General features: G+C 32.3%; 1 protein-coding gene and 1 long non-coding RNA gene across 5 annotated transcripts; one reads left to right on the forward strand and one right to left on the reverse strand.

Moving 5' to 3' along the window:
- Positions 1-1,492: 1,492 nt before the first annotated feature.
- Sin3A (SIN3 transcription regulator family member A) lies at positions 1,493-25,282 on the reverse strand. Of its 4 annotated transcripts, XM_012370301.2 has the most exons (19): positions 24,878-25,281; positions 24,069-24,637; positions 22,481-22,767; positions 22,228-22,407; positions 21,965-22,120; positions 21,414-21,745; positions 21,081-21,315; positions 20,705-20,956; positions 19,895-20,302; positions 19,365-19,816; positions 18,782-19,256; positions 17,783-18,029; positions 17,269-17,634; positions 16,541-16,710; positions 16,268-16,462; positions 13,748-14,026; positions 3,427-3,584; positions 3,212-3,347; positions 1,493-2,063 (listed from the first exon to the last, which is right to left on the reverse strand). In XM_012370301.2, exons 3-19 carry the CDS (start codon positions 22,745-22,747, stop codon positions 1,809-1,811), a joined length of 4,563 nt encoding a protein of 1,520 aa, XP_012225724.1. In that variant the 5' UTR covers positions 22,748-22,767; positions 24,069-24,637; positions 24,878-25,281; the 3' UTR covers positions 1,493-1,808. The 4 variants fall into 4 exon arrangements, with proteins under 4 accessions (XP_012225724.1, XP_012225740.1, XP_012225733.1 ...); XM_012370317.2 differs by having other exon boundaries at positions 13,814-14,026; positions 24,069-25,282; XM_012370310.2 differs by having other exon boundaries at positions 19,895-20,287; positions 24,069-25,281.
- Positions 8,259-14,703, forward strand: LOC136998615 (uncharacterized). The gene is made up of 2 exons (XR_010889198.1): positions 8,259-8,666; positions 14,391-14,703. It is a non-coding gene; the product is annotated as an uncharacterized lncRNA (long non-coding RNA).
- Positions 25,283-25,444: the final 162 nt, after the last annotated feature.

Raw genomic sequence — 25,444 nt, forward strand, 5'->3', positions numbered from 1 at the left:
TCCTACCCTTTTCACTCTTTTCATCCTTCTCATTCTTTCGCACTCTCTTTCTTTCTCTATCTTTATCCTTTACAGATGAAGAAATGCTTTGATAAATATACAACCACAGTGTCATTATATATATATATATATATATATATATATATATATATATATATAGAATTATGCAAATTACAGTATATGTAATATATATTATGGCTGCGTTATATACTAAATTCTAATTAAATACATTATTTTTTCTTTCTTTCTTATCCTAAATCTTTTCTGTCAAGAGTGGACATCATTTGTAGAAACATTTGTGAAACAATATTTCGTTTGCATCTATGGTCATACCATACAGATGTATGTGGAAAATAAATTTGTGCTCTCGTTACACGCAAATATAATTTCAACACCGACTTAACCAAGCTGTGAAAGAATTAATAAAAGTGTAATCAAATTAGCAAGACAAGCATCAAATTCGTTATCAATTATTAATTGTAAATCAATATAGTTGCATAATAGCTGTGCTTATTTCACTTTTTAATTTAGACTATTCACGAGCTTTGTTTGAATCTCGTTTTACAAAAAAAAAAAAAAAAAAATAAATCTGATTACAAAAGTCCAATAATAATCAATATTATTACATTTCCATACAATAGTGCTGTTTCATTGATAAATAAAACATCCAACTATTTGCAAATCACTGGATTTACAATGTGCTGTAAATACATTAAGAAATTATTCAGTTATTGCATTATGCTGTAAGATTGACATAACAATTAAACATATTGTATAATTATACGTGTAAATCAATGTCTTTCCAACTCCTGTTCCACGCAATAATTTTCACACATACTTTAACTTTATCGCACTGTCCAGGAACATTACCGTTTCTACATTTTTAATGATTCTATATTGCAGCCAAAAGGATAAATAAATGTATAGAATATGAGCTCTAATGTTTTCTTTGTACATATTTATAAATGTATATGTACACATGTATTGTGCGTGTACATTAGCATATATATCTTCTTGTTAATATATTTATATTTACATGTTTATAAATGTACCTTTTATTTTCTCGTAAAAATGTGACATCTTCGGCTGCTGCCTAGAATGAAAAATACACATCTCTATCTAAATAGAGATATAGACCTCTCTCCTTTGTTTTGTTTGTATTTGTGTGTGTATGTGTGTGTGTGTTGCATAGGGCGTGCATGTGTGATTAAATATATCGAAAGTAATATCGAGATGCAAATATTTGAATACATAATTGTAAAATACATTAATTTCCTTGGACAATATATCTATATTGATATCGTAAAACAAACATAGAACGCAATAAAAATTAAAAAAATATTATTTTGAATACATTAAATATCATGTAAAGATTAGTAAAATTTGTTTAATACAGTGAATTTAGTGCTAATAGTATCAAATTGCATAACATATATATCACCTTATAAACCATATCTGTACAGCGTGGAGAATAAAACTGTATTAAAATATATAATAAGATAGTATATATAATATATGGACGGTCATTGACCAATTACATTCCTCACTATTTTTCACATCAGTAGTTAGTCTAAAACTTTCTTTATATATATATATATATATATATATATACACCGAGAATGCTATGAATCAAATGTCTATGATAATTGGCACGAAACTAAACTCATATTTCAAGAATTTTACTTTCAAATCTTAATCTAAAACGCTTATTGCCAAAGAAAAACTTTCACTGAGTGCAAAGACTAATTACAGCGAGCATATCAACATTGGGAAATTTTAAAGAACACAAAAAATTCTACGGAATAACATTAGACGCATGATCCTTCTGTCAATGGATCAGATTGTAAGCGTTCTACTCGAAAACGATTATATTGTCGATAGGGAGAACGTGTTTGATCATTATCCGTTATTACTCGTGTCCTATGAGGAATTAAATTCTCATATCGTCCCATTAGCCAATCTTGACACAATCGATGTTGAATGTCTGTACCATTCTTAGACACCCACGATGCATGCCAATGATGAAACTTGGAATCCATACGCTTTGTTATGGCTGGATGGCACTATAAAGACAAATTAGTTTTTTTTTATCAAATTCAATATTTATATCTAAGACAGCAATAAAAATTAAAGTAACTATCATTAAATAATTAATATAAATATTAACTCTCAAAACGGAACTCAGAACGGCTCAGAAAAACTTGCGCATCTTTATAGATGGGCCCTCTGTAGGAAAATTGTTTATCGTGAGGATACTTCGAGGCCAGAAGCCTGTTGATATCAGTTCTTGTTTATATGTCGAGCGATTCAAATCGGTGGTGGACGACTCACGAGTCCAGTTTCCGTTGATCAAAACTCAAATTTTGAAAAACGTGTTTTTTTTATATGTATTTATTCTTCTGATAAAAATAAACATATTTTGAAAGTTTGAGTAATTTAGAAGCTTTTATTCTAATTAGATTTTTAAAAAATGGCTATGCGCTCCGCGTGAAGAAATGTAAGAAGCTCCTAATAGTGATCATTTGTCTAAAAGAAAGCGATGCTATTATTGCGATTTCATAAATGCTCGAAAAATATATTGTTGCTTTCGATGTGACAAAATTGTATGCGACGAACATAGGCGCTCCGTTTGCGCAAATTGTTGGTGAGAAAATATTTTTGAGCTCAAAAAGTTTAATGTTTCTATTTCATATCTTATATGTTTATATTTTATTAGATATTCACTAAAAACACAAAATAAATATGAGAATTATTTTTTTCATAATTTTCATGTCTTTATCTCTCCTAAAATATACTCTGTTTTTATGCTCTCTAATAATTACTTGTTTTTGAATGACAATTCCATTTTTTTTTTTTTCATCAATTATAGGGTCTGTACTAAAGAGCTTCCACAGTGTTTTTTATGAGTCAAATTTTAAAAAACTATAAATTTTTTAGATGTGCAATGCGAACAATTGCTCTTCATAGAAAACAATCAAATATTCAAAATAAACTTTTCACCAATTTCATTATTTAAACATTTCAGTAACATCTTTTAAATCTTCAATGAACTTACGTAAACTTTTAAAAATTTTTTGAACTATAAATATTAATGTTACTTAATAAAACGTGGGCAAGACCCATGAGTCCAGTTTACGTATTGATAGAAAACAACAGTCTGTTTTGAGGGTTAATATATGTACAGAAGCAATTAAATAATTGTAGAACGTACCTTTTTAGCACGACTAATGGAGTTCTGTTTGTAAAGAAATCTGTCCTTATGAACAATAAAAAACATGGTATAACTATTAGGATTAAATCTACATTGCGTTTCATCAGAATTAATAATGTCCGGAGTATCGGCCGATCTAAAACAAATTTACATCAAATAATTATGGAGTCAAGCAAATGAAGTTTAGTGCTAATATACGTATCATAAATACTTACTCTGGGACTTTCTCCGAATGGTTGGTGTCAAGTAAAGATGCTTTCCCTCTCATTAATTTCGCAGCGTGCTTTTGATATGATTTAATATTACGGTAGAGAAAAACAGGCTTACGTCCAGCTGAAGTCCTGCCTAAAGAACTCCAAGCGTTTCCGTCAATCTACAATAATTATAAGATATTATTAATTTTAAATAATATTATTAGATATAATCGTGTAAGAAATCTAAAATTTCTTTAAGCTTATTATCTTGAAATGGTTTATAAAAGATTTTCATAATGCCGATTTAAACTACAATATTAAAGCTCATAAATAAAACAAATTATTGTAATTAAAAATATATTTATATGAAGATTAAAGGTATTAAAAACTATAAAAAAATATGTATATATATTTATATACAGAGTGTCTCGTTTTATTTTAAACAGTCAAATATCTGGAAATCATGGGATTTTAGAAAAAAATGTTTCGTACAAAAGTTTAATGACTTCGAAAAGGATATAAGATGGTGACATTGGTTTGTCCTTGAATAGTCGTTTGAAGATCACGTAAAGGTCACCTTTAATTTCTCAAATAAAAACCCCCATTTTTTATTGCATATTCTTATATTTTACCTCGAGAGCTTTTCGAACCACGATGAAAGTATTTTTTCATTAAGCACTTTTCGAGTTATGCGGCTTGAAGTTTACAGTATCGCCCGCTCATTAGCATTACCCAAGGTGTACCATGTGGAGGTTGTACGGTCGGATTTACACCTGTGTGGTGTGGAGGGAGGGAGGAGGCACCATCCGCGCGCGCGCGCGCGCGCGAACACACAAACAGAGTTGTAAATCCGACTGTGCAACCTTCACGCGGTATACCTTGGGTAATGCTAATGCCGGCGGTACTGTAAACTTCAAGCCTCATAACTCGAAAAGTGTTTAATGAAAAAATACTTTATCATAGTGTTTTGAAAAGCTCTCGAAATAAGATACAAGAATATGCAATGAAAAATAGGGGTTTCCATTTAAGAAATTGAAGGTGACCTTCACGTGATCTTCAAACGACCATCCAAAGTCAAACCAATCTATCTTCTAATATGGTAACATAAACATAATATAAATATTTTTTGTACTTTATATATGTAGTTTTATTTTGTTATATATAAAAAATCTTTTCATACCCAATACATAAAAAGTAAAAAAAGTCAGTGACAAAATTTCATCCTTATATAAATATCTTTTTGATTAAGAATTACTATATAATATATATATTGGGTGATAAAAAGATTTTTTATATATAGCAAAATAAAACTACATATATAAAGTACAAAAATATTTATATTATGTTTATATTATCGTTATATATACATTGCATATAAAATATTATATCTTTTATCTATGCTAGAATCTTGTAAAAAAATATTTCTTAAGAAATAAAAAAAATATTTAAAGATCTTGTAAAAATAATCTTTAAACGTTGTAGATTTCAGAAAACGCAACAGAGTATAATATTTGTATAATATTTGTATAATATTTGTTGGAATTATACAATATAGAATATAATTGAGAGCATGTGCTATACACAAGGGTGATCCACGGAACTAGGCCGAGCTCTAGCACTTGTACTGTTGAAGATAGAGAAAAAAGTTAAATGGCATAACATGAAAAATTTTTCTATGGACTAATTTTTTTCCTAAGTGCAACAATGCGCCAGAAAAGTGCAATTACACTTTTTTTTTAAACAAAAATATTTTTTTTTGTGCATAAATAGGTTCCTCTGAATAATCTCTGCATAAAAGTACTAAGATAAGATGCTTGAAAAATTAATATTTTACAAAATATTTGATGTTTTTGAGTGAGGTATATGCTTTATTCAAGGTGATGTTTAAACGTTACACTGTATTTACAGTTACGGAGATTTTAAGTATAAACACTTAATGATGCATAAGGTAGTATCAATTGACCACAGTTTATAGTAATTAAAAATAAAGTATATCTTTAATGTAAGTCCATAAACGCATTTACACTTTATCTTTATAATTACTATAAATTGTGATCAATTGATACTTTTACACGTCCTCAAGTGTTTATATATAATCCTAATAATAAAATTCGTAATCGTAAACACGGTGGAACGTTTAAACATCACCTTGAATAAAGCAATATACCTCACTCAAAAACGTCAAATATTTTGTAAAATATTAATTTTTCGAGCATCTTACTCTAATACTTTTATAAAGATTATTCAAAGAAACTACAATATTTACGAAGAAAATATTTATAAAATTTATATTTATAAAAAAAAAATTATTTCTAGTAAAAAAAAATGCAATTGCACTTTTCTGGTGCATTGTTGCACTTAAGAAAAAAATAAGTCCATAAAAAAATTTTTCATGTTATGCCATTTAATTTTTTCTTCTACTATTTTTTTCTTTTTTCAACAGGACAAGTGCTAAAGTTTGGCCAAGTTTCGTGGATCACCCTGTATAATAATAATGTACATGCTGCAAACAAAATAGAAATTTCTTACAAAAATTCATTAAAAAAGTCGTATTTTTTGTTTACTAGTAACACTAATATTTTAGTGTTACTAGTGAACTAATAATTTTTTCTCTCCCTCCTTTCTTTTTCTGATACCAAGATTTTCAATATGTAAGACAAATATTGGCATAATTTTTACATAAAAGTTTTATATTATGTTAATAAGTAATTGTTAATAAGTAATTTCAAGAAAAACACTCTTAATGTACTAGAAAAGAGATATATTATTTTAATGATAATAATACAATATAAATATGAACACAGTATAATTAACTTTAATTTTAAATAAGTTCAAGTTTAATTCATAAAGAGATTAAAAATTAATTTATAATGAGATATGAGAAAAAAATAGAAAAAACATCTTTAAATTTATAACTATTGCATTTTTATATATGACTTAGATATCTTATAAGAATAATTCCAGGCAAAAAAAAAATATCTTGCAAAATCAAAGCAATAAATTTTGTGGTAAAAAATGATGTTAGACAATAATATTTAAAATTGTATATTTCAATATCTCTCTTCTATACATTGTTATTATTTACTATTATTTAATATATTGTAATATTTCATTTTATATACACAATATATTACAATTATATACATACACATACCATATCATATACAGTGTTCTATTTTTAATTGAACGCGATAATAACTCCAAAACTACACGTTATAGAGAAAAATGTTTCAGACTAAAATTTTATGATTTCAAGGGAAACCTTGTAAAGTTTATCTTGGTGATACACTTGGATAATGCTACGGTATTCAAACTTCAAAGATTCATAACTCAGGAAGTTCTCATCGAAAAAAGGTTTGTAGCGAAGATTTTAAAAACATCTCTCCATCAGCTACAAAAATATGCAATAAAAAATGAAGATTCCATTTAAAAAATCCAAATTAATTTTGAAAATATCTTAGCGCGATCACCTCAAGCTCAAACCAATAGCAGTGTCATACGTCCTTAAAACCATAAAACTTTTGTCTGAAACATTTTTTTCTATAACACGTAATTTCGGAGTTATTACCATGTTCAATTTAAAATGAGACATCCTGCATGTGTGTGTGCGCGCGCGCGTGCGTGTGAGTGTGTGTGTGTGTGTGTTGTTTTTTGTCAAATATGTACGTAATATGAAAAAGAAAGATCTATTTCGTTCGCGTACATGCATGTGTATATATATTAGGTTGAATTGTAGATATTTTATTTAACAAACATATATGTAAACCGTTAAATAATTAGTATAATAATCCTTTGCATATAATTATTTGCTTATTTTCAAATAAAAAGTGTTTTAAAATCATGCAACAAAGAAATGATTATATCAATCATAATATCCTAATCTGTTCTGTAAATGTACATTAAATGTACATTAGTTCTACAAGATTAATCAATATTTTTTCAACTAGTCAGCGAAACAAACATTTGTAATATATAATAATTAATCATCTACGAGTTATCTATAAAACAATTATAAAAGCATAGAATCTCATAATAGTTATAAAATAAAATCTCATGATCACGTCTTGCCTTTTTTTATTATATTTAAATGTGCAGTGATTTTATAAGAAACACAGTGGATAAGAATATATAGAATGCAAAATTATATATTAATAACATTCCATTTTTACGGAGAAATAAAAGCAAAAGCGGACCAAAAAAATGCTTTGGATGCGTTTGGAAGATGAATTCATGGATAAATCGAAGAACCAGTGAAAAAAATGCGAAAACGAGTGTTAATACAAAATATTAAATGATAATTAAATGAATATGAACAAAATAGAAAGAGAAAGGAAAAAAGAGAAACAGAGAGAGGGAAGGAGAAAAAGAAAAAAGGGGGGAGAGTTAGAAATTAATAAAATTTTGCTGTAAATTTTAAGAGATTTTACCTGCAAAAACATATATTAATTCTATGAATTAACTAATAAAAACATATTTAAAACAAAGTCAGTTTTTTTCCCAATTAATTATAATTACATTAATTAAATTTTAATTTGCGATATAATTACTTTGATAAAAAAAAATATAAGGTAAGTGACCCCAATAGTGCAAAGTTTTAAAAAACTTACTTCTTAACTTTGAATATAAGAAACATAAGTAGTCGCAATATTTTTCTTTTATTACACAAGTTCTCGCCTCATAAATTTGACCAAATATTAATAATAAATATCGATTGTTTCTGAGAACTCGTTAAGCACGCACGCGTGTTAAGCCTGTCACGAATACACGAGCAATGCAACGGGTGTAGGCGGGTCGAATTTGCTGCGCATATACGCCATTGGAGAAATGATGTTATACATACATCGACGCAGCAGGTTGCTCGACGGCAAACACGGAGCAACGGAGCAGCGCGCCGCCGCGAGTTGCCTTTCTCCGTTCTCTGTTATTTTCATTAGACTCGGGCCGATCGCCATTTTGAACGAGAAACGGATTGTTATCGCGAGTGATGTGAGAGACGGATAAGATGCTTTTCACAATAAGCATCAACAATAAATCCCGTACTATGCCGTCATTTGATCGGTACGCTTATATTTCGTATCATTAGCTGTTGAATAACAATGTAGCGGATTATCGATTGACGAATGCTGCAAAGGAGATGAAAGAATGGTAGCGAGAGAAAGCGAGCTTGCGAGATATGTATGTATGAAAAGAAAGCATAAGCTTCATGTGCTACAGTTGCGAAGATATATCCCTCGATCACATCTCCGCTTTTTTCTCAATACGTAAGTACGTACAATGTTGTCCATCACCGCATTGCTTGAAAAACAATTATGAGTTTTAGCAGTTTACGTAACGCGAGATTAGATTGCAAATTATAAATCGCGATATATATTTAAAATTATTAAGTACAAGGGATAATTGATATTTACAAGCAACAGCGGTACACGCGTTAGGGCAATTTTCTCGAATTTATGATAGTGGTACAAAAATTGTAAATATGAGGATCAAGCATTTGTGTGGTAAAGTTTTGTAAAAAAAAGCGATTAAACTATTGTATGAATATCATGCACGCGATGAATAGGCGTAAATCCTGCGTACAGAATTACGCATGCGATATTGCATAACAGATTTTTTGATATCATTGATGAAGAAACAGTGTTTGACAAATTTAAACAAATGTGTAACGTAATAAAATTTTTGTTATTACGCATCTCGTTAAATCTTTTTGTAACTCTGCATATAATTAATTTTGAATAAGAAAATTTCGAAATATGTTTCATAAAATCTTAATGTTTTGTTTTTATGACACCTTATGGCACCTGATAAGAAAAAATTTAATCTCATTACTTTCCATTTGATATAATTTGATAAATGTTGTTAAATTAACATTTTGTGAATAGATGAAAATTGTTTAAAGAGATTGCGAACGAGGAGAGAGAAGGAAGGGACGTGGTAAGGGTATAGGGAGGGAGGTAGGGAGGGAGGGGAGGGAAGAGCGAGCGTGCGAGCGAGCGAGACTTTTTATCTACTTTAGGAAATGAAGCTGTAGCTTGTTTATATGAAAATCTGTTTATAAGTATGTCAAATAATTTCAAATGTAATTATATTACAAAGCGTGGATAAATTGTTAACATTTTTTTACTATAATTAGGACTGAATATTCAGTAGCCTTGATCGAAAAAGAATAAATAAAACTGTATGCTTTCGAAATTCTGCGATATAAAAATCTCTAGAAATTATATACTTATAATTTATATAAAATATAAGATACATAATTTCAAAGATTAAATTCTATCGCTAACGTAACCATACGAATCGTTGTACGAATTCTGTTCAAGAAATACTGAATTTTGCTGAAGAAAGAAGATATGAAATAGAAGCAGCTAATGTAATAAAGAAAAAAAAACGAAGATTAATCTAAAATAACTATTGCAATCTATAAAAATTAGTCTTTGATATTAAGAAACGCGCCCGAGCAAACGAGTAACAAATAATTTCCGAATCTGACACAAATTAAAACGAATTGAAAACTAGTTGAAACGAGTTAAAACGAAAATCTAAGAATGTGAAACCTTTGGTAAAATGACAAATACTATGGGATGTTAATACTTCATACTGTCGCGTTTATCAAACATTATTACAGAATTGATGCAAAATTACAACTGATTTTCTATATACATCACATAATAATACAGTGCATAATGTCTCTGCTTTACTATCTATATATCATTTATGTACATAGCCAAGTATATATGTATATACATGTATCTGAAGTGAAGGACGCAACAAATAAGCTAAAACACACTCAGCTCCACGCCACAGAATACAGTCTCGTCATACCTCGTTGACTCATTAGCTAAAACCAATGCGTACTTGTTTCATACAAGAGCATAGTGCATCGTACTACAGCGGATCCTGTAACATACTTCGGATTCTTAAAATGTAGCATGATATTCTGTGCCCTCATATGCAGCAAATGCGCACAGATCCTTTTAGTGTGTTAATAATCTGATCAGAAGGTCAATTTCTTTGTATAAGAAAGTAATTTTAGACTATTTGAATAACAACTCAAATAGTTTACTAAATATACAATATCGATGTTTTTTTCTCTCCGACATGCGCTAAGTTTTGTACAAGAAATTACATAGGAATTTTATACGCATTATTTTTGTTATCTTTATACACGCAAGGATCTAACCATCTATTCTCTAAAATTTGTTAAAAACCCAGTTAAAACCTCTATAGTGATTCTCGCGTTCTCAAAAACTTGAATAAAATGATGTAAAATGTAGCCGCGTAGTGTAATTATAACGTCTAGTAATAGTCAGGTAAGTCAATGCTGCTGCGCGCGCGCGCGCGCGCGTGTGTGTGTGGGTGTAATTGTATGCATGTATGTATATGTGTGTAAATGTACGTATGTACGTGTACATACATACATGATGTATATATGTATATTGGTATATATATTTATGTTTTTTTTCCAAAGGCTTCACTACTGTATTTTCGAATATGATAGTAAGAGTTAAGTATGAAACGAGACTTAACAATTTACTGCTTCCAAATTGTGTATGTACAAAACTGTATGTAGAAGTCTGTTAAATATTTACATTCTCGAAAATCTATTAATTTATATTGTGAATCTACTATTATATACTTCGTTATCTACGATAATATATCACTATATAGAAGAAAAAACGAAATTTTAAAAATCGACTAATGTCACATATTACAATATAATTTAATATTTACTTGTATTAAGAATTATTTTCATCCTTTTAATCACTTATTAAATACGTAGATGCCTCTTTCAGATGACATGTACATATTTATCTAGTTAGTTACACATGTTTCAGAGAAAATGAGCTTTCTCGATTATACAATAAGAATATAGATAACTGATTTAAGCTCTGATTTAAACAATAAACACAAATTTTAAAATGTATAATTTTGTATGCCAAAAATACCTCATACCTCAAATATTAAATGAAAGTTGTTTACTGATAATTACTAATCCATATATAAATTTGATATGCATATCAATAATGAAAAAATTCCAAACTAATATAATAAACAAATATAATGAAAAAAATTATATAAATTTTGTCCAAGCAGAGTGCGTGTATACATTTATTAGCATTAAAAACTGACTAAAATTAATACAAATACTTTTCTGTTATTTGAATAGACTAATTAGTTTTCAAATTGTTACATATCATTCTTTTTTCGTCTACAATAGTCTTTTTCAACGTGACACTCTACTAATATTTGTTGAAATTATATCATAGTTTTTTTATTTTTATAAAAAACTATTCGAAATTTATATCTTCAAAGAAATAGAACTGATACGAGTTTTTACAATTTTATTAAAAATTTTACTTTTGCAACAATTACTCCATCTGATGATTTCAGAATGTGTACTTGTGAAGTAAATCTTATATTTTTACAAAATTGAAACATGTAAAATGTTATTGAACGAAGAATTGGCGGTTTTTACAATAAATGGAGATTTACTAAAAAAAATTTTATTTTTAACGTAAAAATATGACATTATTTTATTACGAAATATTTCTGACAGTAGTGTTTTAGTTTTGCTTGTTGCAATTTCAGTTTTAACTATTTGGAAATTATAAAAAATATTTGATACGTGGATAGAATATTATCTGCTATTATGTATCACAATTCTAAATATATTTAATAAAAACTGTTTCTCCCAAAATATGTAATTAGCTAGATGAATGTATATTATACAATTAACCTGAAGAAAGGCATCTAAATTGTACATTTAATTATTATTTTACATTTATTATGGCACTGTTAGTATGACTTTGTGAAATATATGCCAGTTTTCCCTTCCCATCTTATACAGTTTTTATCAATTTACAACAATTGGTCATCTCTTTATGTTATCTCATAACTACACTGGTTCCTGATAAGATTCGTCATTAAATGAATGCAGTGATGAAATAAATGCGATATGATACGTATAATGATATGGTAATATATACATGAAATTTTCCTTATTTTTGTTAACCGATCAACATTGGCTACTATATAATAGCATTCTGTAATATTGCATACTATATAATAAACTTTAAATTTAAATTTTTTGAATTATGCAATAATAAATAAAACAAAAAAATATACATATCATATATATGTGTATCACACACAGGCATGCGCGCGCGCACAAGCACCCACATACACAAACACATACACATATATATGTATATATATAATTGCTGTATTTTCACATAAAATCACTGTATACTTTTAGAGAAATCCGCGCAATATAAACAAATTGTTTGAATATTTAAGTATTTAAACAATTAATATAAAACTCATTTAAATAATTTTTTAAAACAATTTTTCATCTTTCTTTATGTAATCAAATATAAAAAAGATAATTTAGATATAAATAATTCATAAAGAAAAAGAATAAAATAAGATAAAACAAGTAACAATAAAAATGAGGATAAATATAAAAAATAAAAAAATAATTTATAATGTAACACTCATAACATTTAATTAAGAAGGAAATCGTACTGACATTGTTCTTTCATTTTCTCAATAAATTTTATATATCAATTTTTACTAACATATACTACGATAGAAAACTAAATAAAATAAAACGAAAACAACCGTGAAACAAGAAAACGATATATTAATATTATTTATCATATTTTGTATGTTTAGAATAATTTAGAATAATCAATTAATTAAACAACGTATTACACACATGTATTTAGAAAAAAATTGGGAAAGTATGCTACAATGTGTCAGAAAATTTCATGTGATATGCAGCACCATACAAACAACTATAACGGACGAAACAATTCCACAAGTTTCCTATAAATTCCCAATCATTATAAAGTATAAATATATAAATTTTGTGTTGTTTTGCCTACAAAATGAGTATGAATTGAACTGTTGAATAACTACAGAAATTTGACGATCGACGTTGATAATATATACGAATACCCTAATCCATTCGCGTAAAGCGTCGTAAGCAGTCCAGTAAAGTATTTGCGTCCATATAATTCTTCTGCCTCATAGAATAATTGTAAAGATTGATATATTATGCATTGTAACATTTTTCATGAGTCGTCAAAGTTCCTACTATAATAAGATTTTTCGCAAGGATAAAATCACTCCTCGCGAAAGTATCTAAATAACTTATTATTTTCACAAATAAATTCTACTTTTGATAGAAGAAAGTTCCATGAAACCTTTATTCTTTGGGGCACTCGTTGTACGACAAATAAAAACGACGAAACGTACAACTTTAATCACAGATGTCAATTATGCGAATGAACGTTAACTTGAACATTGGCAATGATTATAAAAAGGTACTTGGATCCTATACCTTCTTGCTAATGTCAGTGTTCTTGCGTTTTCTGCCCCTCCCCCCCCTTGCTGCCTCGCTACTCACAGGATGATTGGTCGTCGGCTCATTCTCTGTTAAGGCAGGAGTGTCTTTTGGACTAGTTTGACCAGTTGCAGGTGCAGAGAATCTCTCAACGTACGTCGACCACTTCTCAGAGACTGTGACGCCTTCTCTTTCTCTCTCTCTACAGCCGCTATCCATCGTTTCGTCACCCTCCGTATCTAACAACTCCATTGTCATTTTACAGTCTTTCTTGTACTGTAACGAAAAAACAAAGCACATAAGACAAAAATAGAACAACTAATTTACTATGCATAAGACATTCAATGCTTAGCGTGTTACTATAGACAAATTTAACGAAATTAATTCAGTTTTATCCACAACACTGACTTGTACAATCATGATGTACATGGCGTTTCTAAACTGTTTGGTCCAATTTTACTATTTTACGTATTCTATCAATTCAGTCAGTCATTCATTAAAATGATTTGTAATCGTTAGTTATGTCAAACATTTTAAAAACATCCTATACATATATGAGTGCATGCGCGCGTGCGTATTTAACTTAAGGGAGTTTTTCCTCATATAAAATCTTGAAATTTTCGATTTTTTATTTTTGCAGATTCTAATAGTTACAATTCTTGAAAATGTCCTAAAACAGTGGTTTCCAAAGTGTGCGCCACGGCGCCCCGAGACGCCGCAGGTTGTTCCCAGGGGCACCGCAAGATATTCGAAAATTGAGTAAGAAGAATAAAAAGCAAGTATCGTGCAAAAATCAAGGGTGGCTGTTTCCAGTTTGATTCCAAAATTTGAGAAATTGTGTGATAAACAACAGGTTGTGTGGTTAACCATCCCACTAGTAAATGATTATATACATAATACTATAGTAATTATTAAAAAAGAAAACAAATATATACTTCTTTTATGAATTTAAACTATATGACTCATTATTTTTTTAACTAATTAACCTAACCTAACTTAACCGCATGAGCAAAAATGCAATTGTTCAGTATTTTCTGACTTAAAGCGCTGTAAAAAAAATCTTGTACACTGAAGGCGCCGTGAAACGAAAAAGTTTGGGAACCACTGTCCTAAAAGATTTCAAATCTTTTCGAAAGATACCAAAAATTCGAAAAATTGAAGGAGCTATAAGCGTTCAACGACGCCAAAATTAAGCGCGCGGAGAACGTTCAGCGAAATTTTAAACGCGTTTTTCTCGAAAATATGTTTTCAAAACGCGTGTGCAAGATTGTAAGAAAATTATTGAATCGGTCATCTTGCAATTGTGCATACATTTCGCTACTTTGTTTTAGGAAATAAATCTCGGATTTCCTGAAATTTCAAAAATTAATATTTTTTACCCTGTAATAAACTGATTTTTAGGCAACAAACCGATTTTTTACTTTTAACTGATATCATTTTGTTATTTTTCACTTTTTCTTTTCCGAGGCTTATGCCTACTGTAGCGTAGCGCGCGCGCGCGTACACACAAGAGTATACACACATACACATACGAGGGGTGTTTCCTAAGTTCTAAGAATTGCGTTCTAATTAAAAAAACAAAAGACTATCGACCAATATTTGCATACGTAGATAAGTTTTGACATATGTGTCTCAGAATGCCAGCCAACAGCAATCAGTATTGTTTGGTCGTTAGAGACAAATATAGACATATTTCTGAGATATTAATATTGCAAATATAGAAGACACTGTGAAATACTACTCGCCAAACTAAGAATGTTTTAAATTATCTGCACTGAGAATTACTCTTACATCCAGCGCACTCACTTGATCTGACGCACAGCGATTTTTATTTGTTTCCTGAGTCGAAAAAACCTCTACATGATTTCATTAAAACTAGCCAGCTCTCTCTGACTTCCTATCCAAACGTATGCAAAGATCGTGTTCGTAATGTTGCCAGTTGGAACTAATCCGCAGTGTGGCGTTAGTTGTTCTGGTTGATTGTCAGATTCAGCTCAAATCAAAGAGAAATGACAAGATGATATTTTTATTGCTACTTGATCTTTTAAAATTTATTTCTTGGATTAAGTATGGGTTTGTCATTTCTCTTCGATTTGAGCTGAATTTGACAATCCACCAGAACAACCAACACCATGTGGCGGATTAGTACCAACTGGTGACAGAAAGACACGAAGTAGTGGGGGAGTTGGATAGGGCTGAAACCAGCTACAAGCCGTGGGTAAAAGGCACAAAAGTTTTATGAAGAGAGCTCAAAAGAACTAGTTTTACGCTGGGATAAGTGTATACAATTAAATGGGAATCGTATTGAAAAACTATAGTGTAACATAGACAAAAATTTAAATTACAGAATTTAAAACAAAATTTCCAGAACTTTAAAAAACATCCCACGTATACACGTATATAGCTATCACAATATATACGGCTCCATGTATATATACAGCTATCATAAACTGTATTGTTACATTGAAAATGTCACTGATAATTGTATATTAAATCAAATATCTCCGAGATACTCACTATGTATATCTTGAAACAATTTTCATCCGCCATTGCCTTTTCAGCTTTGCGTTGATATGACAATTCAGCTCCTAGTCTCATATACGCTGTAGCACACAATCCACCGCCTCCGCTGCTTTCTTTAGATTGACGTTGCTCTCTTTGGAATAATTCCATACATTGTTGACATATAGGATCTGAGACCAAGTGCTGCAACTGGCAGAAATGTATATAGTTTCAGACACCTGTTCTTATTCTATCATAATATTGTAAAAAGAAACGAAATCTACTTACTTGTCTCACAGCATAAGTTACGACTTTATCGAGAGTAAAGGCTATATAGGCATGTATACCGAACATCTCTCGTAACGTATCCTCGTACGCTGTACTTTCCATATTACCATCAAGGACATTTTTAACCATGTCCAAGAAAGCAGGATAATAGTCCTCAATTTCAATTTCACCTAGATGAAAGAATAATTAATAGGATGCAACGTGCAGACAATTAGTAAATTATACAAAAGTTTCAAAGTTTGCGAATCAGAATACCATAACGGATATATTTTCGAAAAACTTAAATAATGCAAATTTTTATTTTAAACAGTGTTTGAAATATAAGAATTTAAAATTAGTCAATCGACGGTTACAGATTAGATGGCTGCTGCCCGTTTTACTGATGCTACGCAAAAAATTGTGTTACAGTCCGCTTGTGCATATTAATTCATAATCAATATTTTCATTGATAAAAACACATCATCGTATGATGGTATGCGTAAGCAAACAATAACACAATCTTTGATCTGGTATCAATGAATACGATTACTACGTGTATTATTCGTGCAACTGACAGAGATAGGTGATCATTTAAATGTTATTTATAATTAGTTAGATATAAATCCTTATATTAAAAAAAATTGTTATTTATATTTTAAAAATTGCAAGAATTTTCAATTCTCCGCTGCATTGATTCGCAAAGTAATTTTTTTGTAGACGATTCTATATATCATAAATGAATTACGTACTTTTTGGTTTTAATCTCAGAGCGACCGCTGTACTTTCTTTTCGTTGCTGTTTATATTTCGACTCCTCTTCTGCGAGGGTGACTGCTCTGTCGTACATTTTAGTTAATCTTTCACAAAGTATGTGGTGTAACCTCAAAAAGAGGTACCAATTATTACTACCCATGAAAAGCGTGTACGCCTCATCGGGATCGTTCGAAAGAGCATGAATGGGTACTTTGATATCAGTTTCACTTTTGTTGGGAGTTAAAGACGTATTTGGCGACGCGGGAGTTTTACTTCTATTAGCTTGCAAACCACTCAACGATGAAGTAGTCGTCACAGATTGAGAATTATTACATGCTGCCACGTTTATATCTTCTTTTTCATCTAAATTAGAAAAAAAGTAGAGCATATATTAAAATATATTTAATGTTAATTTAACAATGACTTGAAACATGCAGGTGTCCCGTTTAGACAAAGATAACAGTTATATAAACAGTTATATCAAATACAATAAAAAGTAAGCAAAACTTACCGTCCTCGTCTCTCTCGTCATCGCTAAGTTCTTGTCGTGGATGGAAAAAGAGATCAGGTATGAAATGCTTCAATAAAAGTTTTATTCGTTGTTTGTCTTCTTTGTGAATAGCGGTCTGCCGCTTAACATGATGGATTAGAAGATTAGCAGCATCGTCTAGTACAGATTTGTCCTTGTATGGCAAAATGAGGTGCGGCCCGTTGTTTCCCTGGCCATCACCGTTACCATCGTCACCTTGTTCGTGCCTCTGTATAACGCGTTAATCCATTAAATGATTTATGTATAACACATCAATTGATCACATATATACAGTGTTCGTAGCGATATGCTAATGGTATGATACCACTGAATTTTGATCAAAAAGCATGCTACTTTTGATTAATGCCATCACTGAAATCCTAGACTGACATTATCATCGGCTGATGGCATAGAATGATATATGCTTGATATATTTCATTAACGCGGAGTTACACAACTGATTGAACTGATTTTGAGCACTCTTTCGAAGCAAAATGTTCTGATTTGCATCTTATTTGTTCAAATATTTATTAGTACTATTATTACCATGAAAAATATATGATTATTTTGGTTCCAATATCGATTATGGCGCTTCCTCGAAAATAGAGAATCATATTATCACTGCGACCATTGATCATGTATATATGTGATATGTAACATATCGCAAGATACATTTATACACGATATGGCTAAAAAATTCAAAAATACAAAAAAAAGGTATTTACTAGATTTTAATTCCTCTAGCTGACTGCATTTTGCTCAAAATTAAATTACGCGTAAAAATATAGCACGATTTGAGGATAGTAATTATCTTACTGAATATGTTAAACGCTATTGGAGTTGTGTATAACATTAAAGAGCAATTAAATCTTATAAACTTTTGATATTTTTTTCTGAATTCAATCCCGCAATCTTTTAGCCACATTGTATAATTAAATTATACGTAAATTGTACGAAAATTATACGAAATTGTATACTAACCTCGTCGTACAAAGTTTCAATCTCATTGAATAAACTTTTAGATCTCAATGCTTTTACATCGTTTTGTTTGAAGTTAATTCCCTGATGATCTAAGGATTTCAAGTAATATTTCTCATTCTGTTCTCGCCAGATTTTATTGAATCCCTTTTGTGCCTCCCGCCATTCTTCCTCCTTGGCTTTCAATCGACGGAGCACAACAGGCACAGCTACTACAGGATTTTTCTTGAGACCTTCTATAATATCAACAGCTTTATCACCATATATCCTCTTTAACGCTCGTTGATGAATTGTGGAAGAACAACCACCCAAACAATCGTCAAGCTTAAACTTTTGTGCTTCTTCTTGGCTCATTCTATTTATTTTTTTATGAACTCCTTCAAGCACTCTAATCGTTGACGCATTGGTTTCTATGACAACGTCTAATTCGAAACGTTCATCCTCGCATCGATATATAAATTCTTCGTATTGAGTTTTCCTAAGCAAACAAATGTACATGTACTTTACAAGCCTCAAAGCCTGGTATTCCAATTAATTTTGCAAAAGGATTCAATTTCAAGTTTAGTAGATAAAAACGATGAATTACCTTGACGTTACAAATGTACTGTCTTCTGACCAAGTTGGAAACGAAACCCAGGTATCGTTAAGAACTTCCTTACACAATTGCGTTCTGCCGCTACATTTTGGTTGAATGTATGATTTCGGCAATGCGCAATACGACGCTCCTAATCTTTTGCACGCTGTATAATCAATTTCCATCGCCAAGTCACCTTGCGGCCGTTCTTGATGACTCCGCACGATATTATTCGGGAAATTCTCCACACCCATCACGTTTGCTGCGTTTGTCGTTGTAATAGTGGACGAATCAGGTAAGTAGCCGAGGAAATCTTTGAACCAGCGTAGTAGTTCGGGAAAACGACCGAGGAATGGTGTCACCAATTGAACAAGTTCAGATTTCGATACTATCTCTTGATTAAAAAGTACGAGACATCGAAGAAAATTTTCGTAAACCTCTTGCGATCTAAGCGTCTTTCGAACCTAAGTATTTATATTTGTTTAAAGAAACTTGTATGTAGGAAGTAGTCAAAATGAAATAATTACAAAAGTAACACTTACCTTGTCGAAGAAAGCATAGTCGTTCAAGGTGCCATATTTTCCAGCTTCCGTAACGGTAACGTCACGCATCGAAGCCACTTTGTGCTTTTTTAAAGGCGGTGGTCCATGTTGTATGTGATGAGAATTCCCTGCTGTCGTCGAAGTCGAGAATGACGGACTCCTCTTTAATTGCCCTGTACTATGTCCAAATTTCTGACCGCTGTTTATATCTCTTATGCTCGATCTATCTCGTTCTCGTTCTCTGTGATCCCGACTATCGCGTTCCAACCCGGTTGTACCGCTGGACTCTCGAAGATCTCTCGGAATAGTTCCGGAATTGTTGTAAGGTGTTTTAAGTCCAATCGGTTTCTTAACAATTGCCGTATGATCGTTAACCGATGTCGTCTTATTAGTCTGAAACATGACAGACTAATACGAATGAGAATTATTTTCACAGAGTAAGAGAAAACATTTTCAACAAATAAAACAGAAAAAATTTCTAAATAAAGATTAATTTTGTCTTATGACAAGTTTTTTCTATACAAAGATTTAGATTGGAAAAATATTATATAATAGCAGACATGAATATAAAATGCGTAAATACAGCAAGTAGATCATGAGTGCCTTGCTGTCTTTTTATATGACCTTTTTCCCGCGTGTATGTAATCTTATTACTAAAATTTTGACTGTAAAATGCAAGCAATGTTCTTGTTCATATTTCGTTTTAAAATATAATAAACGTTAATTTAAGTCGATCGTTTAAGCAAATTGCAATATTTTAGCCACAATTCAAAAGTATCCTATTTATCCTATTACAAATAAGCGACTCACCAACGAACTTTGCTGATTTGTAGCATCTGGCAAAAATTGTCCAAATTCAGCGAGCAAGTCTTCTTGATTTTCAAATAACTTAGCAACTTGGCTATAAACTTCTGCTTCTGTTAAGTGTTTTGTTCCTCCTGTAGCACCAGAATTTGTACCTCCTATATGGCCGGATTCCTTTAAATTTCGCTGCTCTTTTTGATACGTATGTAATATCTCCAAAAACCGTTTGTATTTGTCCGGCTGACCTTGGAACCGATTCTAAAAACAATGTAATATATGTTATTGTATAAAAATAAGTGAACCGTTGGGCCAATGTCAATTATTCTACGATGTTTTGGATTTTTATTTAATTGTTACTATTTTATGTGTTATATAATTCTACCTTGATCTTATTAACGTAGTTTATCGCATGATTGAATTCAACCGGCTGACTTTGCTGCGTTTGTCCACCAGTTGATATACCATCTGCTTGACTTAAAGCTTGACTGACAGCTTGCGCCTGGGCGGTACTAATATGTGAATTATTATACACCGGTACTGGTGGTGGTGAAGGCGCATGAACAGTCAAACTATTCGTCGTAATACTGTTTGCTATGGTATGGTGTATATTTCCCGACCTGAAAATGACCGACGTAATCACAAATATTGCATCTTCTCCCGTAATAATTTATTCATTCCATCCAATTATATTTGGTTTAATAAAATATTCACTCACCCTTGCATTATTTGTAAAACTGGGGGTGCTTTTGCAGGCTGCGTGGGTGGACTAGCCACCGGAGGCGAACCAACATTTACTGTGCAATGATGCTGCGATAACGTGGCAGTATGTGTTGCTGTCGGACTCGGCATACTGACTGACACTTGAAAGGCATATCCCTGTTCGTTCGCTTGTACCTCTATCTTATAACCTGGTGGGAGAAATGTGTTGAAGCCAACAATGAGTTCGGGGTGTCCTTTAAATAGATGACTCACTCGGGTTATTACCCCTGGAGTATCTATACTTTGAGATTTAAATTCCTTCATGATATCTAAGAAATCATTGTACACCTGCAAATAAAGATATTGGCGCGTTAAAATTATGTAAAATACTAAATGTGGATACCAAATCAATTGGCGTAAACAAATCGGCACGCTGCAGCTAAGCATTTAAAAATTTCATATTTCCACGCTTTAATAAATCATGCAATAAACACGTTCAAAGAAATTTGCAATGTTTGAGTGTACAAGCATCACTTTATACATAATTTGTAATTTCTTGTTATTCACCTGCGGTTGATCACTGAATTTATACTTGACTTGATCCAGATAAGACAATGCATCTTCCACTTTTAATCTCTGAAACTGTTGAGACCCACTTCCTCCTCCCAGATTAGGACCACCAGGCGGAGTAGAAGCCATAGGCGTTACATTACCAGAGTGTACCTATAATTACAATTACATATCCTTTACAAGCTTTTTATAATAGCTAACACTTAACAGTGATATGTACTTCCCCTCTTTATTTCAAGAAAAAATTAGACAATGCAAACCTTATGCCTTATTGTCGATTGTTGTTGAGTGTGGGCTTGATTTTGTGATCCCGATGTAGGTTGTTGAGAGGCCATAGTGTGACTACTGCCACCACCTATTCCGCTGTGTAAGCCTCCGCTAGTATTTATGCTGCTACCGCCACATGTGGAACTTAGTCCTGCCGTAGAGTTGTTTGCTTGCTAAATATGATATATTTGCAATATATTACAATATTTCCTTATTCATTTATTGTTATCGCACATGGCAACTTACTTTAATAGGAGACGGTGCCGCAGTTGGCACAACAATCGCACCGGTGTACTGCTGTTGAGTTTGAGCAGTACCAAATTGTATGCTTCCTGGCATTTCTTTTGATGTAACAGATCGAACTGCTTGGCCGGGTACAACGACGCCTATCCCACTGCTTGTGTGATATTCTAAACTACCTCCTCCTCCACCACCTATGCCACTTCCCGCACTCACTGACGAGTGCTTTGCTGGTGGTGATGCTACGTCATCCAGTCCGCGAACACGTTTCATCGCAAATCACATCAGACATACTAAAAATAAAGATAAGTAATTTTTGCATATTACTATCAATTATCAAGAAATATATTCCAGTCAAAAATATGTTTAAATGCAATTTACTTGCAGCAAGAGTTTAGTTGACATGCAGCAACAGACTCTATTTTAAAGTCAACTTATATTTTATATAAGCATAAAAAGTAACAAATTACAAAATGTAAGAATTAATAGAAAAATATGCACACACCTAATAAAACTCTAATAAAAAAAAATCAAAAATAATTTTTCTCAAAAAAATAAATTATATTCCGATGTTGCGTAGATGTTTATGTATATGCACTGTTATGTATATATATTATCTTGATAAAAAATATATGACGTATAAATTACTATTTTTCACAAAATCTTCAAACGCTTACAGATTATTACTTCTACCATCATGTTATATTCTACGTTAATTTTAAATAATTTACATAATAAATTATTGATAAAATTAATAGTTTAGATCATTGCTGTATCTTTTGTGAATAATTTTTATATCAAATTGTACAGTATTCATTTTGAGCAGATTGTTGTTCACAAATAAGAAAATTCACTAATTACATTCTGCTCATAACACACACTTTGAAGTAAATATGTCACAATGATATATTTTAAAAACACATGTGTACATTGCATTTTCAATGTTTTTTCTTTAACTAAAATTCCTTAAAAAATGCTTGAATCACATGATATCATTAATTTCTATTTAATTTGTTTATACATTTTCAAAAGAAGATTTGTACGCAAAGAATGTTTTCTATAGCAACCTTATGATAAAAAATGAAAAAATGTATTAAAAAGTGTATCAGATTAGGTTAGGTTAGGTTATATAGACACAACGTTTTTCACAACTGAAAAACTATGTCCGTTAACTTCAGTTAGTCACCATAAATTTTTTAATCTCGTGAGCATATGTAGAAATATTTTTCACCATATAAATGCAATGCAGATTTATCGATATAAGCGATATTTCGCTTTAAACGAATATGATAGTTAATCCGAAGCGAGACAGACGCGCAAACCTTGAGACCGCGTTATGAAAATAAGTTATAAACTCATGCTAGCTATGAAAGAATCGATCTTCTTTGCGGAGTTCTCAACGTGACCTTGCATATATATGGAAAAAGTCACATCAAATACAAGACGAAGCTAAGAGACAAAGTGATAAACGCGTGAATATGTGGTTACGTGCGCTCCAGTCTCTTTTTTCTCTCCCCCCCCCCTCTCTCTCTCTCTCTCTCTCTCTCTCTCTCTCTCTCTCTCTCTCTCTTTATCTGTCTCTCTTCGTACGTACCAATTTCCATCTGAGAAGACGTGTACGTTCCTGTCTCCCACGTAGTCTTATAGTAAAAGTGCAACGAGGAATATATAAACGTTGACGGTAGCGTCGAGATAGGTTGTTTGATTATTGCCGCGAGCAGTACACTGGCGTCGTCGACACTCTGCTTTAACCCCGTCCGAAATTTTCGATCGCGTCGATGGCCGAGTTGGGAGTTTTTGCTGCGTATGCACACGCGAAAACTTGCACCGGTACGGTCGACCCGCAACACCGTCGCCCCGTCCCGATCCGTCTCCACGTCTCCGTGTCTCCGGGCTGCGCCGCACAGTCAGTCGTTCGCCAGGAGTGAGCAGGTTTGTTGGTGCCGCGCGTTTCCAAACACACTAGCCGGTTCCTCGCACGTTACGCAATATTCTACGTAAATACATAATGCGTTCCTCTGAGCGTCGGGCTACGTCCGCACCGCGTCCGATTACTTGCTCCGCGGAGCGCCACCGCCGAAGGAGGCACTTTCGGCTTGCACACCCTCGGTATCACCAATTTCTTCCCTCGCAGTCGAGTCTCTCGACGGCGTATAATCGACCCTTATACCACAAAAGCTCTCTATCTTTCTTTCCCTCCTCCCTCTCTCTCTCTCATACTCACACGACACTCCTTCTCACTCACTCACTCATCCACTATCTCCACCTCTCTGTTCCTCTTCCGCTCGCGTTCTGTTCGCGCGTACGCACACACACACACACCGCGCGCGCGCGCGCGCGCACGCACACACACACACACACACACACACACACACACACACACCTCTCTTCCCGCTCTCTTACTTTCTCACTGTCTCTCTCTCTTCTTCTACACTTAGATTCTCCTCCCTCTCTCGTAATTTCTGCAATCTCGCGCTTCACCAGCCTCTTCTCTCCTTCTCAATACGTTATTTTTTCACGGCCAAAAATCAGCAGAACTTTTAACGGGCCGGTTGGTCCTATCGTCCGCAAGAATTCACTGTGTTCTCTCACTTGCACGAATATGCGAACGCGCGCGAGAAATTCACTTCTCAGCAATGGTAAAATCTTGTCGTGTCGATAAACAAACGCAAAATAATACGCATCTCCCGTACGGATATGAGGCACGCATCACGTCGGACCTCGTTGCACTTTTCCGCAAGACGCGTACGTGAAATCGCTTTAGCTGCACAAACTCGCATAACTCACACTCCCTCCGTGGTACAAAGCAAACTATTGGATTTTGTGATGGCAAACAAGGAACCGACTGGTCCGTGTAGCGGGACGAGACGCGGTGGTGGAAGAGGGTACTGCGCAGAAGCGTACTGGCGCGACCAGCGGCGTCTCTGTTACCAACCACTCGCGGGTACTGCTACCGGCTGGTGCCTCCCA

The sequence above is a fragment of the Linepithema humile genome, chromosome 3 (assembly GCF_040581485.1).
Source record: "Linepithema humile isolate Giens D197 chromosome 3, Lhum_UNIL_v1.0, whole genome shotgun sequence".
Classification (NCBI taxonomy): Eukaryota; Metazoa; Arthropoda; class Insecta; order Hymenoptera; family Formicidae; genus Linepithema; species Linepithema humile.

Bases quoted from the DNA above. Each gene is read 5' to 3' on its own strand.
- Sin3A (XM_012370301.2), bottom strand. From the start codon at position 22,747: ATGAAACGTGTTCGCGGACTGGATGACGTAGCATCACCACCAGCAAAG. The intron at 21,746-21,964 runs GTGAATAACAAG...CTTTATTTGCAG, and splicing joins AATTCAGTGATCAACCGCAG to GTGTACAATGATTTCTTAGA. The intron at 17,635-17,782 runs GTAAGTTTTGCT...TTTCTAATTTAG, and splicing joins TGACGAGAGAGACGAGGACG to ATGAAAAAGAAGATATAAAC.